Source organism: Equus przewalskii, chromosome 19, assembly GCF_037783145.1.
Source record: "Equus przewalskii isolate Varuska chromosome 19, EquPr2, whole genome shotgun sequence".
Lineage (NCBI taxonomy): Eukaryota > Metazoa > Chordata > Mammalia > Perissodactyla > Equidae > Equus > Equus przewalskii.
In genome coordinates this window covers 63,717,050-63,734,468 of record NC_091849.1, presented here as the reverse complement: position 1 = coordinate 63,734,468, position 17,419 = coordinate 63,717,050, and the positions used below count along the sequence as shown (strand labels likewise).

The window sequence follows — 17,419 nt, the reverse complement described above, 5'->3', positions numbered from 1 at the left end:
TAAAAAGCTGTACACACTGCGTCAATTTCTTAATGGCTCAGAATTTCCAGCCTCTAATTTATTTGACAATTTGTCCAGTAGGATGCATAATTAAAAACAGGTAGTTTCCAGGATGCCAAGTTGACCAAAGGAGTTCATGAACATTTTTTGGTAGAAGTAAATTTTGAGACAAGACTTTTGCTGTTAAGGAACATAAAAACAGAACTGAGGGTGACAATGGGAGAAACAGGCGCCGATGAGTGAAGTCAGTTCAGTATTTCACTTACCTCTGGTGCCCACAGCACTGAGCACAGTAATGAATTACCTAATATGTCTGTTCAAATATTATATAAGTTTAGGCAGCTTTTATATTTTATAATACAGAAATAACCATCCTCCCTCTGTCTTTGCTTTTTTCCTGTATACCTGAGGGCATAAAGCTTTTAAGATTTATAAGCAGTGTAAAAAATGCGAAACTCCGATTTGTATTAAAACATTATTCTTTGCACAAATCCACTGACCCATTTTTCTAGAGTAAAAATAACTCCTGGGTTTTGACTTGCATTGAAAATATAACAATTACAGTTCAATTATTCCATTCATACAGTGCGTTTAATAGTATATTTCAAGTTGCACAACTGACCTTCTTTTCTATAAAAGTACAGAGACAGCCTAAATTATAAGTGATTGTATTATGGAACATTTTGAAAGAAGAATCCTGTTGCTTTTCTTGCATTTAAATCAATTTGGATCTTTAATACTTCTTTGCATTTCCTTGCATATTTGTAAACATGGCTTTAATGTTTTCTCACTTAAAGGAAAATACATGACCACCTTATAGATTGACAAGTGATACCTTATTAGACAGCTGTACAGGAAAAATAAATAAACCCATACAAATAACAGATTTCCAGAGACGGAAAAACAAACTTCCTTTGCAAAGCAGAATCCGTACACTGGACAATCCCGTCACACCCATGGCATGGAGACCGGCTCCCGTCGCTCCAGCAGGAACCTGACACGTGTACGTGGGGTTCGCGTCACTCACCTGTCTGGCTTAGCTGGGATGTGCTTCTGCTCCTTCGAGACACTATGGCAACCACCTTCGCACTCAGGCTGGATCTCCTCTTCTTTCCACCTGCTCCAACGGTACCCACAGCCGTGTCCGACTGGCTGCCGTCATTATGCTCCAGTGTGTACATCTCTCCACTCACACTGGTGCTCTTCGTGATGGCTCTTCCTGAAGTCCCCATCCGTCTGCCTTGCATTTTAGGGGTAAATGAACTATATTTACAAAGTAAAAACATATATGCATCCATAAATTACAGGTCAGCATAATTAGAATCCTAAATCTAATTTACTGTGAAATCATCCAGGCAAATTTTTAGGGGGAAAAGCCAGTTGAGTAGCATTCATATAGCTATAAATACTTTAAGATCACATCCCTAAATATGTTCTATCTAGATGTACCTTAAAACAATATTATTTCAACACAGAGTAACTGATAAGCTTTTTAAAGACAATAAAAAGGAACACAACCAATGCTATCTGTGGGGAGGTAAACGTGACAGATCAATTCTGTAAATAGTTACTATGTTACCCTCAGAGAACAACTAAAATATTTAAATCAATAAGAAAAGTTCATATACGTTCCCGAGGAGAAAAGTATTGCCAAAAATTGACACTCTGAATTTGCTACATGAAGAGGTTTAAAAATGAAAACATTATTTGTTCCAGTTTTCCTTTGGAATTCCAACTGGCAGACATCTCTTTTGCTACGTGAGACTTGATGAGTCTAGGAAAGACGCTAATGAGGCGAAAAATGCATTTGGCTCCTTCCTTGTCCTCTGGTCACCTTCCCCTCCACGCAAACTCCACCTCATTTTCCTCTTTCAGGGCTTCAAACTCATGCTCTAGGTTGAAACGTTCCTTTCTTTGTTCTTTCCTATCAAAAACCTGTCTGTGTTCCCAGATTGTACTACTTCATCTGAATAGATCATCGTATTTCTCTCCCAAACGAGCACGTTATCGTTGAGAATCTCAGGCACCAAGAAAGGTCAATGGGAAACAGAATCCTCCCTATTTGCCAAAATAAGTGCACGTCTGTGAGGGGGGAGCAGTGGGCAGGCAAGTGGGGAGCGGGCTGTGAGGGTCCCCGGTCTTCACGCTACATTGACACGCAGCCATGTCATCCATCGAGAAAAGCCCTTTGTGGTCCAATAAAGAGCAGTTTGATATATCTGAAATGATCCTCTTAATTTGATGTCTCTTCAAAATATTTGTAGAAATTGGATTACATGACCCTCACCACCATCTTGATGGTCTGTTTCTTGTTTTGAAATACAAAATACATGACCTAATATAGCTTCTTTTAACAGGGATGACACAATGCGCCAGCTGGAATAAATCCCAACATGACAGAAATGATAAAACAGAAAGTAGGGATCATGCAACACGTGGCCACATTTATAATGAGTGTTTCAGTAGAAAGGGAAATTCATGTGGGGTGAGTCCAGAAAGGTGGGAGGGCAAGATTGTGGGGGGCTTGGAAGCATGAAAAAGAGACAAGATTGCTTGGACCTTAGATCCCTTCATGAATCAGGAACTGCAAACAGAGACCTCTGGGATAATTTAGAGTTTTTAATCCCTAGCTGCATTTCTGGAATTGGTACACATTAAAATTCTTCTGACAATACAATAATAAGAGATTCACATTCTTTCATTTTATTCCACATGAACTCAAAGTTTTAACGGCCTTTTGCAAATCTGATAATTTTGCTATGCATTTAACACAGTCTCTTTTTCAAGAGATTAATGAGGACAGTATTACATATGACCAGTCAAAAACTGATTCCTGTGGGTTTATACACCCAACTCCAGCAAACCTTCTCTCCTGATAAATACTATGGTCAGTTTTTCTGTGTCTTCACCAATTTATTTGAATGCATTACCTAAACCTGTCACCTGCCTTAAGTCTACTCTTACTGTCTGCTTTACCACGATTTTACTTGCAGAATTCTGATGAAGGATGTACAGAAATGTCAGGATTTGGTCAATTTCACAGTCGTAATATCCATCTTCAACCAAACACCTGTGACTGAGAAATCGGCAGTTCCATCTCTCATCATTCTCTTCAGCACACTCCCCACAGTGGTCATTGTAAACTCTCTTCTCACGATTTCAATTTTACCTTCACAGGGAAGTATGGATAAACTAACATGTACCTTTTTTCTCCCCATTATGCCCATGAAAATGGACTTCTATCACAACTCTCAATTTGTATTTTAAAAATCATTCCACAAAAAACCACTATTGTGAAATTTTGGACAATGTTCTTTAGGTTATAGAGAAGTTTAAAAGAACAGAAAAATGCTTTCTAAAATTTCTATCATGAAAATGTATTCAAGATGAGCTAGGAAGATTCAAAAAATTTTCCATGGATATTTTATTACAGCAATGAAATGATCTACAAGGTTGACAAAAATTCTGAAAAAGATTTAAGGATATATGTGTATAGTGATTACCATTTTAGGGGGGTGAGTCAAGAAGTTATGGTAAAAGTGATTTTGTGAATAAATATCATACAATTTTTCCTCCCAAAATAAAATACTTTGTTTAGAAGCTTAAAAGCATTCTTAGTGGGTCTGAGGACAGTGCATAGCTTCCTAAAGAACCCAGAACACCATGTTGATTGAGAAGATGTTAAGGCATTTTTCAATTCTTCTGTCACCTAACGGAGGGCACAGGGTCAGGGGTCTGCTCAGCCAGATTAATTAAATCGATGTGAAGGTCACGTTTCAGCACAAATGTTTTCTACCCTCCTGTTTCTTAGCCTTTTATTTGTCCTGCTTCCCCTGCCTGGACACCTATTCCTGTCATTTTGGTGGCCTGAACCCTTCAAGACGCATGTTAAGGCTCTCTGCTTTATAGAGCTTTTCCAGGTCTCTCAGCCCTCTGTTGTGTATTTTGCACTGGTCATATTGAACTTCCCATGTTTTCGGTCGGCATGCACCTTACACACCACACACTTGCTACAGGCCCCCGGCCCCCGCCGAGTGAGCCCACGATTGGTGGGAATGAGACCTCCCAGTGCACAGGCAGACTGGGATCCACCCACCTGTGAACCAGCACAGCCACCGTTCTTCCGTGACAGCCCCTGCTTCTCCCTGACTTTCTGCTGAACCCTCTGCTCAGAGCTTCACACACACAGAGCTGCCTGTGTGTCCTCTCCTCCCACTCTCTTATGAACTCATCTGAATCTGGCCGCGCCCCTGCGGCCCCACCAAAGCTGCCTCTCACTCAAGTCACCAGTGACGCCTCTCAGCCCTCATCCTTTGACCTCTCAGTTCATCACGTAGGTGACAATGCACTTGATTCTTCTGATCTTGCAGATACTCTGTTCTCATGACTTTCCCGCCTGGTGCCTCCCAGGCAGGATCTTCATCTTCTTCATCACTAACTGCTGGAGTTGGTCAGAGCCCGGCCCCTGGACCTGTACTCTCCCGCAGGGCACAATCCCTGGACACCCCATCTGGTCCCAAGCTTCACCTACTTCTGAGTGCTGCAAATCTCAGCAGCTTTTCTCCGCCTTGTCTCAGCTCTTAACTCCAGATTTATGTATCTGATTCTCAGCTGACGTCCCTGCTCGGATAAGTCTGATGAGGCTCTCAAAGATAAGGCGTCCAATCCAACCAAAAACTGCCCCCTCTCTAGGATCGCACATCACACTAACGACCCCATTCACCCAATGGCTCAGAGGAATGGCTGCCTCCTTCCCATTAAGAAAAAAATCTAAACTTGGAACTTAGACCAAAAAAAAAAAAAAATTGTCTTGGGGCTGGCTTGGTGGTGTAGTGGTTAAGTTTGTGCGCTCTGCTTTGGCGGCCTGGGGTTCGTGGGTTTGGATCCGCTCATCAAGCCATGCTGTGGACTTAATCTTATTCCAGTATTTCGTTTTTTTCAATGATTATACGTCTGTATATATAAGTATACGAGTTTCCTGAATCATGTTTGGAACCAGTTTGTCAACTGTTTGGTTTTCTCACTAATGAGTTAAAACTCTGACATCTGCTGTCTTTCTTATAACTATGCTTTAATTTTGAGAATTATGTATCGATGGTGTCAGAAGTCCCATGAAAATGCCTAAATGGACTCCTTGCTGGATAACTGTGTTGTCCCAGGAGGCACCCACCCCTGGACTCTTTAAGCCCAAGGATGCCTTTTCCTGGCTCCTCAATTTAACATCAAGAGGCAACAGAACGTTACTGTCGGTCTCTGTTTTCTTTCTTCTGCCTCTGGTTTTCCATGTTTGTTTGTTGCTGGTGCTGATTCTTAGTACATTTGTCTCTTATTTTGCTTTTCTTGTGACTGACAATACACTCCCTGCTGGTGGCAGCAACAACAAGGTATCTCTCTGCGGGTGGGATCTGTTGGGGGCAGACATCAGGGATATGGTGAAGGTCAGGAGCAGATGACAGAGAATCTGGTTGCTAGTCTTTAAGTGTCTTACGCCTCTGTCGGCCACCAGAGCTCACATCACTCATGAATGCCTCATGCACTGAAAGAGGAACCAACCTTTAAAGTCTGGGCTTGGGTCTCTGTGGTAATTTTGGACCTACGGCTGAGTGGTAAAACTGAGCGGCTAGTTCTCTCTGTAGGTTTAAAAATAGTCTTTTCATTTGGTGATAAAAATTTCTGCCTTTGTGTGCGCCCCAGGGAAAGCTGTCTAGATAGATATTAGATCTCAAGCTATCTCAAATCTAATAGAGCTCCTTTTCTGGTTGAACTATACAGATAACTAAGTGTTTATATAATTCCAGTATAGTTAACTAAAGAATCCCCAGAGAAAAAAGAAACTGGACTTCTAATACTTTGAATATGCTCACCTTTTAAGAAAAATCCATTCTCAAGAAGTTGCTAACAAAAGAATTGTAATATAAGAATCTAAATCCACAAGCAAAGTGAATTCTTGGAGATATCAAATTAGTTTGATAAATTTGGTTTAAATAGAGCTTTATGGAAACCACAATGAGATGCTACTTCACACGCACTAGGACAGCGGTAACAAAAAAGAGGCAGTGACAAGTGTTGATGACAATCTGGAGAGACTGGAACCCTCATGCAATGCTCATGGAATGTAAAATGATGCAGCAGCTTTAGAAAATAGTTTGGCAGTTTAGTCAAACAGTTAAATTACACTTAGAGTTACCATATGACAGTAATTCCATTCAAAAGTTAAAATCAGAGTTACCATGTGGCCCAGCAATTCTGTTCTTAGGTACAGGCTCAAAAGAATTGAAAACACACGTCCATACAAACACTTACATAAGAATATTCATATCAACAGTATTCATAACACTTAAAAAGAGGAAATAATCCAAATGCCCATCAACTGACGAATGGAGAAACAAAACATGGTCTATCCACACAATGGAAGATTGTCAACCACAGAAAGGAATGAAGCACTGACTCACATTACAGACGTGGATGCAGGTGAAAACGTCACACTATGAGAAAGAAGCCAAATACAAAAGCTACATACTGTACGAGTCCATTTAAATGACGAGCCCAAAGTCAAACCCATAGAGACAGCATGTGGATCAGTGGTTGCCAGGGGCTGGAGGAGAGCAATGGGGAGTGACTGCTAATGGGCGTGGGTTTCTCTTGGGGGATGATAAAAATATTCTGGAATTAGACATATGATAGTTGCACAATTAACTGTGAATATACTAAAAATCACTGAACATGGTGAATCTTATGGTATGTGATTATATCTCAGTTTTTTAAAAAACAGCTTTACGCCCTCTTCCAGATTTTATCAATGTGGTATATAATATAAGCACAAGATTTTATTTTATTTTTTAAGCTTTAGCTTGGTTTCCTCATGGACAGACCAGTTAACCTGGAATTCCTAAGCTTCCTATGCTCATTTCACTTAGTGGACAAGCCAACATTTCTCCCAATAACATTTAACATTAGGAAAAATGAAAGATTATGCAATAACTAAACCAAACTATAATTCTGAAAAGACTGTGATATCAACAGTAATTAAGGTGATTGGAGTGTGTGAGTGTGTGGGTTTGCTGGGGTCCTCAGTTGTTTTCCATCTGTTCCAGGAAAAACTGAAGTGGCCTCTCCCACAAATTCCTGACTGGCGTGGGAGGTCACCAGTCTTCGTTGGAACCAAAGCCAGGCCACATCTGGCTGCTCAGAGCCACTTCTCAGGTGTATCTGGTGTGACTCCAGTAAAGCCCACAACAGCAACCTAGACACTCCATCCCGTGGGAACACAGGGTGCGGGGAAAACTTGCTGCAGAGGTGGTCAGGAAGCTGAGGGGGGCGGCAGGCCGAAGCCGACCTTATAAATCTGTGACTGACATAGACACATACAAGGAGGTTCATTAGGACTGAAAACAACAGTGAGGAGGGGCCCTTCCCCAGATCAGAGAGCTCTCTGCAAGGGGACGTTTTAAAGTACCCCAGGAAGGACCACTCTTACTGGTAAGGTTTTCCACGGTCTTGTCTACTTGCACTCTGCACCTTCGCTTTGGCTTCCTTTAGAGTGGTTCCTGGTTGACTGAAATTCTAGTATTTGGCACTAGTCAGAGTTGATGGAACTGTGCCCCTTGGAACCCACCATGTAATTATGAAACTATAATTTTGAAAATAAATTGAGATCAATCATTATTGATCAAATCAATGCACAGAGATTCACCCGTATTTTTAAAACACTATGAATTATTTCCTTCTAAACATTTTAACTAAATCTGCCCAAAATATTTTTCATCTGTGCATAAATTCTTGACTTCATCAAAGTCATACATCAAAACATACATCATCATTTGATACATACATCAAAACACATAAAAGATAAAGCTATAAAAGAGTCATTGTGATGTTTATTGATATAAAATAGATGCTATGTATCTAATTGTAGTGATGTTTCCCATTATTGGTAATAAAAATTACTTAGTTCCCTTATTACACTTACGTGTTAGTTTAGTCTACAATTACCTATACCACAATTTTATCTAATATAGGGACAGTTACTAGCTCCAGAGAGTGACCAGGTCTGAGTCTCAGATGTGGAAAAGGACACTGGAGGACACAGCAAGAGCAGTGCAAGAAAGTTGACGGATGTCGGAGGAAGTGAAAAGGTAGGGTAGGAAATAAAGCCGTCAATGAATATACAGGGAGTAATAAATAAAGAAGAGAAAATGCATTCAAGAACTATGCATCTATGCTGTGTGTTTCGACACTATTACTAACTAGTACTGAGAACTTTCACAGGTCCACGGCTTCCTGGAGCTTGGTTCTTCTCCTGTTCACTCATTCACTCATCCACCAGTCAGTTTTGGGTGCTTTATTGTGTGCAGGTACTATGCTTGACAGCAGCATGGTGCAAAACAAAACAGATGTGGGCCTAGCCCTGTGGTTTTAAGTGTATCTTAATATTGATGTGGTAATACCGTCTATTTATCTGAAAGCCGAGATTCGCACCCACCACTCCTGCCCCAGGCCTGTGCGAGAGTGTGTCGAGGGTGTGTGAGTGCTCAGAGCGTGAGCAGCTGCCCTGTAGGATGGTAACCGTCACTGGGCACAGGGTGGGAAGCCGTCCATGAGGTGCTGTGCTCTGGGAAAGGCCACCCCTGTGCGTTTCCACGTAACTGAAATGGAGAATGTGCTGGATGAAGCTGAGTGTTCAGTTTATTAGGGGGCGTTCTCAGAGCGATGTGTCAGACTGTCGGTACTCCAGTGAACGTCACTGTCTCCACGAAGTGCCGTGCAGACGCCCCATGTTTGAAACAGGAGAAGATGGAAGTCTGAGGAGAGTACATGGAAGGCAGGGCTCTGGGCCACCCCTTCCACTAGAGCAAGTCATGCCAGTACTTGTTTCATAAGTTGAAATAGAATATAAATATATATAAAATAACATACGAAACACATTATTAATAAATAAAGGGGTATGGCTGCTTTAAAAGCATATTGTAAACCAAATATGTGGCACAATAAATTCAGGTACTATGATTTTCCAAAAAAAAAAAAAAAAAAATCTAAGGAAATTTTCTAATTCTTTAGCTATTAACTATCTTTGCATTCAGATAGTACTGAGATTTGGCTGACGGGTAGCATAAAACGTAGCAAGTCTTCAGTGTGTTACATTAAGGAAAGAAGTCTAATTTCAAAGAAAAAGAAAACTTACAGGCTATTCAGCTTATATTGGGCTGAGGACAGAGTGCACAGGTCTAGTCTGTCACTGTGGCTGTGGAGACGGGGAACTTTACAAATGCATTCTGTTGACACCTTGCATGGACCGCTCATCAGTACTCGCCTCAGGTCTAAACCTTCTCCGTGGACACACATCTACCTCCACCTCCCAGATACCTACACACCTCTGCTCGGAAAGTCCACCCTCTCTTTAATGAGACACCTCAGAAGAGGGGGAGAGAATTGCATTAAATGTGCCGAACATTTGGGGAAGACTGTCCCCTCCAGAACCCGTCTTCTCACGTGCCTTGAGAATCGAGAAGTGACCTGCAAAGGCCCTGCGTCCCTGAGGCCCCAGCACCACACATGGAGCCCGCACGCAGGCTCAGAGCCACGTGCCGACGGCGGGGCCCCGAGTCTGGGGGTCGTGGTGGCAAAGAAAAGCTCTTGCCACGACGGCGGCTACGTAAAAATGAGCATCAGATTAGATTCCTAGTTAGAAGGCTCTGTGAATAATTTTCTTGTCCCAATCACTAAACACAAACTACAGCTTTGCAAGGTGCACAGAGGGTGCAGCGGGAGTGGGAGGCTGGTGAGCACAACGTCCACAAACTAACCACACCAGGGGAGAGAGCTTCTCGGATTTCTCAGAGATTTCTAGTATTGACTTTAACCCCCAACACGCTCAAAAAAAGTCTGTATGGATTATGTCTCCTATCTCCCACTGTTGTACTTTCGGAAAGGATGAAATATACATATAAAAACCCAAGAATACTGTTAACTGAAGGGCTTGAATTTAGATTCCTATTAGGTAATACAAATAGGAAAAGGACAACAGAATAAGATGGATGATTCACCAAAGACTAAGATTAACTGAAAATGTGGGCCATGGAGAAACCTACGAATATTTAGGTTTACCACAGGGAGAGGGGTTAATCGTACAGCAAGAGAAGGAAATGTGAGGGAGTAATTTGAGGGCAGGGAATATTTTCTATCTTTTGATGAAGGAGGTAAGACTTCAAAATTAAATTTCACAGTCATGAAACTATATAACAGCAGCAAGAAAGCTGATGTTGTGGATTCTGTCTTTACACAGTTATCTCAGTATTTCACAGCTGGCTACTAAAGAGACACACTGTTACAGCTGATTAGATACACATTAATGTAGTAAAAATGTAACATTTTCTTTCATCCACGGGCTGAATTGACAGATTGATAGAACTGATCAACCTCAAGAAAATGGTGGAAGTATAATTAATTGCAATAATATATTTTGTTTGACATAAAACTGAATAATTGCTCTAATCATAATGCTTATTACTTTAATTATAATATTTATTGAACACTAACTATATGTCCAGCAGTGTGCTAAATATTTTAGGAAGTATAATTTAAAAGCATAAACAACAGGAAATATAAAACATAAACAGAAAAAGTAAGTACTCTAAACCTGATAAGGGAGGGTTTTGAAAATGTGAACAATGATCTCAAAGCCCATTCGATGGGAAGGCCGGAGACTGATGCTTATCAGTTGCCGACTCAGTCAGGCTTCAGCAGAGACAAACATGAGTGGTCTAAACCCTGGCAGGGCTGTTTCACAGATTCTCTCTAGAGCCTGGCTGTAGAATCTATCGGTTTATCCTATTTATCTCACTGATTTAGCTGACAGGCATTATGAGGAAGCAACGCCTACTGTCCCCTCCTGCGCTTCCCCAGGTACCAGCAACCAAGCTTCAGATGGGGAGACGACGCGAGATTCCTGGAGAAACTGGGCTTCACGGATCTTACCGCGGGCGTTACTTCCAAGTCAACATTACTTTTTCTATTTCTGCCTCCAAAAACGATACTGGTTTTAAAAATGTCATGTTTGCACAGTGAAAAACAACAGATGTATGAACTTTAAGATAAAAAGACCTAGATTCTAATGACAGCATCGTCACTTGCTGTTCCCGGCTCTGGACCAATTCTTCAAATCTCAGATACCTCGTAACAAAATAAAGAGAAACATCTGCTTGGATTGGAAATGAGCTTTGCAAAATGCGTTCTACTATAAAATAAACTGTAGCTGTTAGTATCATTGCCGTCAGGAGCCCCAGTTCCCACTGCCCACACAGTTCTCATTACCTTCGTGGAGGATCACTTGAGGTGCAGCAAAATTATTCTGTATCCATCTATGGAATGTAAAGTCCTTATGCTAAAAGCTTTAGGTGTTTTCGGTTTGCTTTGTTTGTTGCTTGCCGGCAGCCTGTATGGGACAAGCTTCCCAGCTGCCTCTTGTGTGTGAATGAAAACGACCATACGGGGCCAGCCCTGTGGCTGAGTGGTTAAGTTCGAACAATCCACTTTGGCGGTCCAGGATTTCACCAGTTTCGGTCCTGGCCGCAGATATGGCACCGGTCATCAAGCCACGCTGAGGCGGCATCCCAAATAGCACAACCAGAAGGACCTACAACTACAGTATACAACTATCTACTGGGTGGCTTTGGGGAGAAGAAGAAGAAAAAGAAAAAAGAAGATTGGCAACAGATGTTAGCTCAGGTCAATCTTTAAAACAAAAAAAAGAAAAAGACCTCAGGTGTTTGCGCCTGCCCAGCTGGACGTGCCGGCATCCTGCCATCTTGGCCACAGCTGCTCAGCTCATGGAACCAAAGATTGGCGTCTGAGTCGGTCGCAGCTCTAGTGCAGGTGGGCAGCCCACACACGGTCCTGGCGTGGCAACCCTGGTGACAGGCTGCTCTTCATACCACGGTCGCTAACCGCCCCGTAAATCTCAGGCCCACGATTCTCCCTCCGTCAGTTTCATCATCCTTAGTTCTCAGAGTCTCTCCCTCGTCAAGCTGTGACCCACCTTCCCCTCTGTTACTTCTCCATCCCCAGCTTCCATTCTTCCTCATGGCCCCTCCTCAGCCAGTAACGCCTTCCTCTCCTGCTGTCCAGCCCTCAGCTCCCTCGCCCTCTGCCTCCACGGCCCTGCCCTGCCCTGGCATCGGCCCTCTGACTTGGGATAAAGCCCTAGGCCACAGTTCCACTTGCTTTTTACACCTACGTTTTTTTCTCTTATTTATTAATTTTGTTTTAAATATTATCCTTTTAAGTGAGTAAATTTTTAAAGACAGGGAAAATAGTAACACATTAAATCTGAACTTCTATTTCTAACAGTGCAGTAGATGGTATATTCTGAAAAAATCCTTCCACTCCCAAATGCCTAGAAACAATGGGAAACTTAGAGCAAATTCCTTCATCTATTCACAGGAAGTAACAGTGGAAATGACTCATTGGTCTTGGATTATTAAACCAAGATGATGCTAGAACATGACTAAAATGTATTTTCTTTCTCAGATGTTGAATACCTAATATCTTTCACCATGTCCGGGTTCATTTTCTCCCCTGTCATCAAATTTCCGAGTTATTTTCCACTCTTTCTTCCTAGCACTTCAGCAGATCTCAGCAGACATTGCTTCTATAGAACAACAGGTAGCATGCAAAGTAAATGAGGGCAGCTCAAAGAAAGTCCCCTCTTGCTCACTTTTATTTTATTTATTTTTTGCTGAGGAAGATTAGCCCTGAGCTAACATCTGTGCCAAGCTTCCTCTACGTTTTTGTATGTGGGACACCTCCACAGCATGGCTGCTGAGCGGAGTAGGTCCTCGCCCAGGATCCGAACCCCTGAACCTGGGCCATGAAAGTGGAGCTTGAGGAACTAGAACCACTCAGCCACCAGACCAGGCCCTTGCTCACTCTTGATTATATTTGATGTCAGCAGGCATACTAATTAGTAAGTATATAGAATGAAAGTTTCATTAGTTATTCTGAGCTATTAACATACTGAATGATTTTGCAGTTAAGCATTTTTCAAATGCCATCACAAAAAATCCAAAAATTATTTTTAAATGTTATCCTGGAACCCCTTGCTGATTTGAAGAACTATTGTAAAATAAGGGGCAAAATTTTCTGTACCATTTTTCAAACATAATTGCAATTTCGAGATTGATTTCCAGAAGATATTAACCTCTCTATCACAATTTAAAATATCAAATAATTTACCCTATTATGTTTTAAAATCTCCAAGTAAACATAAGCATATTTCCTTCAGTATTTACTTACTAATTATTATGCCTACTGCCATCAAATGCCAAATATTAGTGAATTTATGGCTTCAAGGTTACTATTTATTACTATTTTTAAAAAAAACTTTCATGTTTCAAAATATGAACATAACAAATACAATTGCTTTTAAAAATATTCTTTCAAAAGAGGATGAAAAAGACCAAAAACTATGTGCATCGTATTTGCTCCTCAAGTTTGTTTACTAAAATTCACCTACAATGGAAACAGCCATCCCTGGCGGTCTAGCGGTTAAGACCCGGCGTTCTCATCACCACGGCACAGGTCAGCGTCCTGGTGAGCGACCCACACCACCGTCTGTCACTGTCACACTGTGGTGGCTGCACGTGGCTGTGAGGCGGAAAGCTCTGCCACCAGGATGTCAAATACCAGCAGGGTCGCCCGTCAGAGCTTCCAGGCTATGACTAGGAAGATGGACCTGGCCACCTGCTTCTGAAAACAGAGGCCCTGAAAAGCCCATGAACAGCAGGGGAGCGCTTGACGGACACAGCAGTGGAAGGAGAGTGGACGGCACGGAAAGACAGGGCTCCCCTCTGCTAGGCACAGGGGCGCGGGAGCTGGAGCTGAGTACAGGGCACCAACAACAGCAAGCTCCAGAAGGCCAGCCTTATAGAGCCGGGAGAACATGTTACCATGTGGACACCCTTGGAAAATCATTGGTTTAGACAAAGCTTCTTAAATTGTATAACATTTGAGAGTAATTAGAGGATTATGCTTGCATTTTCTTTCTAAGCTTGATATTGAATCAAATGTCTGAAATGTGTCTGCCTAGAGAGAAACTGATATACGATAAAGATGAAAAAAAATTCAGAACTATCCCGTGAATATTGAGCTCCTTTTTGGGATGAATAAGCTCTTCAGATGTAAAAATAAACATGGAGAACCTCGAAACTCCACATAGTGTTTCTGGGTTCTAGTGCATGTGCATTTTTTATTATCAGTTATGCCACCTCCACTAACATACTGTGCATGTTTTGTAGTTGGACCGTAAAACATTCTTCCAGGAATATTTAAGGCAATACTCAATTAAAATTCTTTGACATATGCAGAACAAATCTGAAAAACTAGAAACCTCAAATCTTAATTGATGCTTATTATTTTGAAATATTAAGTGTTGATTTTGTATTGTGAGAAGCATCCTAGCAATTATGTGAGTTTTAAATAGTTTTTAATTCATGAAAACAACATTTTAGAATAGTTTTTAATTGATTATATCTACAAAAGGTTATTAACCCTAACACCAACGTTATAGTCTACAGTTGTGCCCCCTTACCCATGGGGGATACGTTCCGAGACACCCAGTGGATGCCTGAAACCTCAGACAGCACTGAACCCTAAATATACTATGTTTTTTCCTATACATACATACCTGTGATAAAGTTCAATTTATAAATGAGGCACAGTAAGAGATTAACAACAATAATAAAATTATAACAATTATAACAATATACTGTAATAAAAGCTACCATGGATCTCAGTGACCTCAGCATACAACTTTTTCCTTCCCTTATTAAGTGGAGAACTTTCACCTTTTCACTTAAAGGAATTGCCCGCATCACTATACTTGCACTTTGGGGCCATTACTAAATGAAACTCTTGAACACAAGCACTGCCATACAGTGACAGTCGATCTGAGAACCAGATGGCTGCTGAGTGACTCACGGGCAGGTGGCACGGACAGCCTGGACCCGCTGGACAAGGGGATGAGTCACAGCCCCAGGGAGAAGGAGGGGTACTGGGAAGGGTTTCATCATGCTACGCAGGATGGTGCGAGATTTAGAACTTATGGACATTGTATTTCTGGAATTTTCCGTTTAATAGTTTCAGACCACGGCTGACCACGAGTAACTGAAACTGTGGAAAGCGATACTTTGAATAAGGGGGGACTACTGTAGTTCCTTTTCCTATTACTGTTCCCTGCACCCGTAAACTTTGAAAATATGAGATGTTTTGGACTATTTTGAATGAACTCTTCAGAACGCACCTGGAGGGATGGTGCCCTTTTTCAGTTCACACAGAACTGCCATATGGTTTAGCTAGTGGCATTTGTGAGTGGACAAGATATTTGTTGCATAACTGTTATCCCAAACACGAAAAATTCAGGATATGGCTCAAGAATCCCCAATACCTTTAAAATGATATTTTAGAAATTGGTCATCCAAATATATTTATATTTTCAATCTATACACATCTTATAAGTGCTTAATTTTAGTTGTCCTCAAACAGGCTTTTTGAAGCTAACTTTATAGTCTTTTATCTTTTAGGCAGAACGGTGGTGACTATCTAAAACAGATTTTCCCAAAAGGCACTCAAAAGAAATCTGCAAAATATTCATAGATGCCTGTGAGAAAAGCATTCCAGAACAAAATAAGCTGAGGCTATATTGGAATAAAAAAAAGATAAGCTGTTCCAAGAGAGAACTTCTCAAAACCTTAAAACCCTAACGTGAACCATGGGTCACAGACAGAAAACACAGGGAGCAGTGTCTGGGTACCTTACGCAGAAGCCACAGCCTCCTGCTCATTTCAGACAGTTTATCTCCACATTTTCTTGGTTCATAATATGCTTGGATCGAGGAGATCAAAACCATACATGACATTTTAACTGCCTCCATAGTGTGGTTTTCTATAATATGGGTAAGATGATATCATGTGGTTTCTTTCTAGAGTCCTTCTTGAGAATACTGGGTACTTGGTTGACTTTTAGGGGACCGAACATGTCTTTAGGGAATGCTAGAATATCTTCTAAATCCTTTTATTGACTTCCAGAATCAAGTTTATCCAAGGCAATGTGTGATAAAGCATTTCTTGTGTCAGAGGATGATTTGAGCAGACATATATAGGGAACCAGAATATAATATAACAGCAGGTCTTAAATTCTTAAATAGATTATAATCTCCCAGTGTGTGTGGCCTAGATACTGTACTTGAAAGTAGTCTTGGAAAATCATGAAGAGCTTACATGTGAGAGGAACTCATCAGTCTGCTGCTTCTTATTACAACACAGAATATATTCTATCGTCATGACTGACCAGACTCGCTCCCCTTTTAACCACGAATTTGAATAAAGAGAATTTTACAATCTGTGCAGAAACTAGTTTCTAAAAAAATCAGTAAACACACTAGAAGAGTAATACATTGAGAGCAATGATCCCTCACCGTGTCGGCTGTGAGAACAGGGCACCCGAGGCTGAAGAGCCGAAGCCCTTGCCCCAGAAGCGGACACAGCGTTCTTATGCTGATGTCATCCTGTCGCTCTCACGCCAAACCCTCGCCTCAGGTGTCTACCACAGGGTTGATGATGCACATGAGAGCTCTGTGTGTGCACAAGTGTGTGCACGTGTGTGCCCGTGTGCCTCTGAGCATATGCAGAGAGGGACGTATATGAAAAGATAACTCTGAACATTACAAGACAGCCTGCCCCTCCCACCCCATTTCTTCTCTACCCAACTCAGGATGCTGGAAACCACATGAGTACCGTTTATGGAGGATCACTGACCTAGAGTACTGGACTGCAGGAAGAACAGTCCTTCTGGTTAGCTGAAGGGGAAATTCATTTAGCCATTAGTTCTAGCCCTAAATTCACATCATCCACTTACGTAAAAATACCTCTTAGCTCGTATGTGTTCTAAACTGCAGAGAAGAGAAAGAGAAGCTGAAAACAGAGAAACACCCAGAGAAAATGGATTTGTCATGAAGAAATCTATTTGTGCTCTTTTTAGGTCTACCCCTCTCCCCACCACCTTCAATAAATAAGAAAAGTCACAGGGATCACGAAGGTGAAGACCCCTCTGTCGTTTCTTCTGCTTCTCGTCAGGACAGTGACAACCAGTGCTGACTTGCAAGCAGGATTTTCCCACAAAGTAACATCGGCTCCCATCCACTAACAGGCAGTTTCCTCCGATCCTCTTTGTAGAAAATCTTAGTCCCTTGCTGTTGAACTGCCTGAAGTTTCTCTGTTCTTTGCTTTCTTCCTCAAAAATCACATAGCCAAATTTTTCCCAATGATAATGTTTTTTTTTTTAAAGACTGGCACCTGAGGTAACATCTTTTGCCAAACTTTTTTTTTCTCTTCTCCCCAAAGCCCCCCAGTACATAGTTGTGTATTCT

General features: G+C 41.5%; 1 protein-coding gene across 50 annotated transcripts in view; it reads right to left on the bottom strand.

The window, feature by feature from the left end:
- Positions 1-17,419, bottom strand: part of RIMS1 (regulating synaptic membrane exocytosis 1) — a 418,478-nt gene that overhangs the window by 54,778 nt on the left and 346,281 nt on the right. For 25 of the 50 annotated variants that reach the window (XM_070584895.1, XM_070584897.1, XM_070584947.1 and 22 more), the window contains one exon: positions 1,028-1,263. The exons of 15 other annotated variants lie outside the window; for them this stretch is intronic. In XM_070584895.1, the coding sequence (XP_070440996.1) occupies positions 1,028-1,263 (236 nt within the window). The remainder of the gene's footprint in view (positions 1-1,027; positions 1,264-17,419) is intronic. 10 more of the 50 variants (XM_070584896.1, XM_070584899.1, XM_070584904.1 and 7 more) reach the window with 1 other exon arrangement.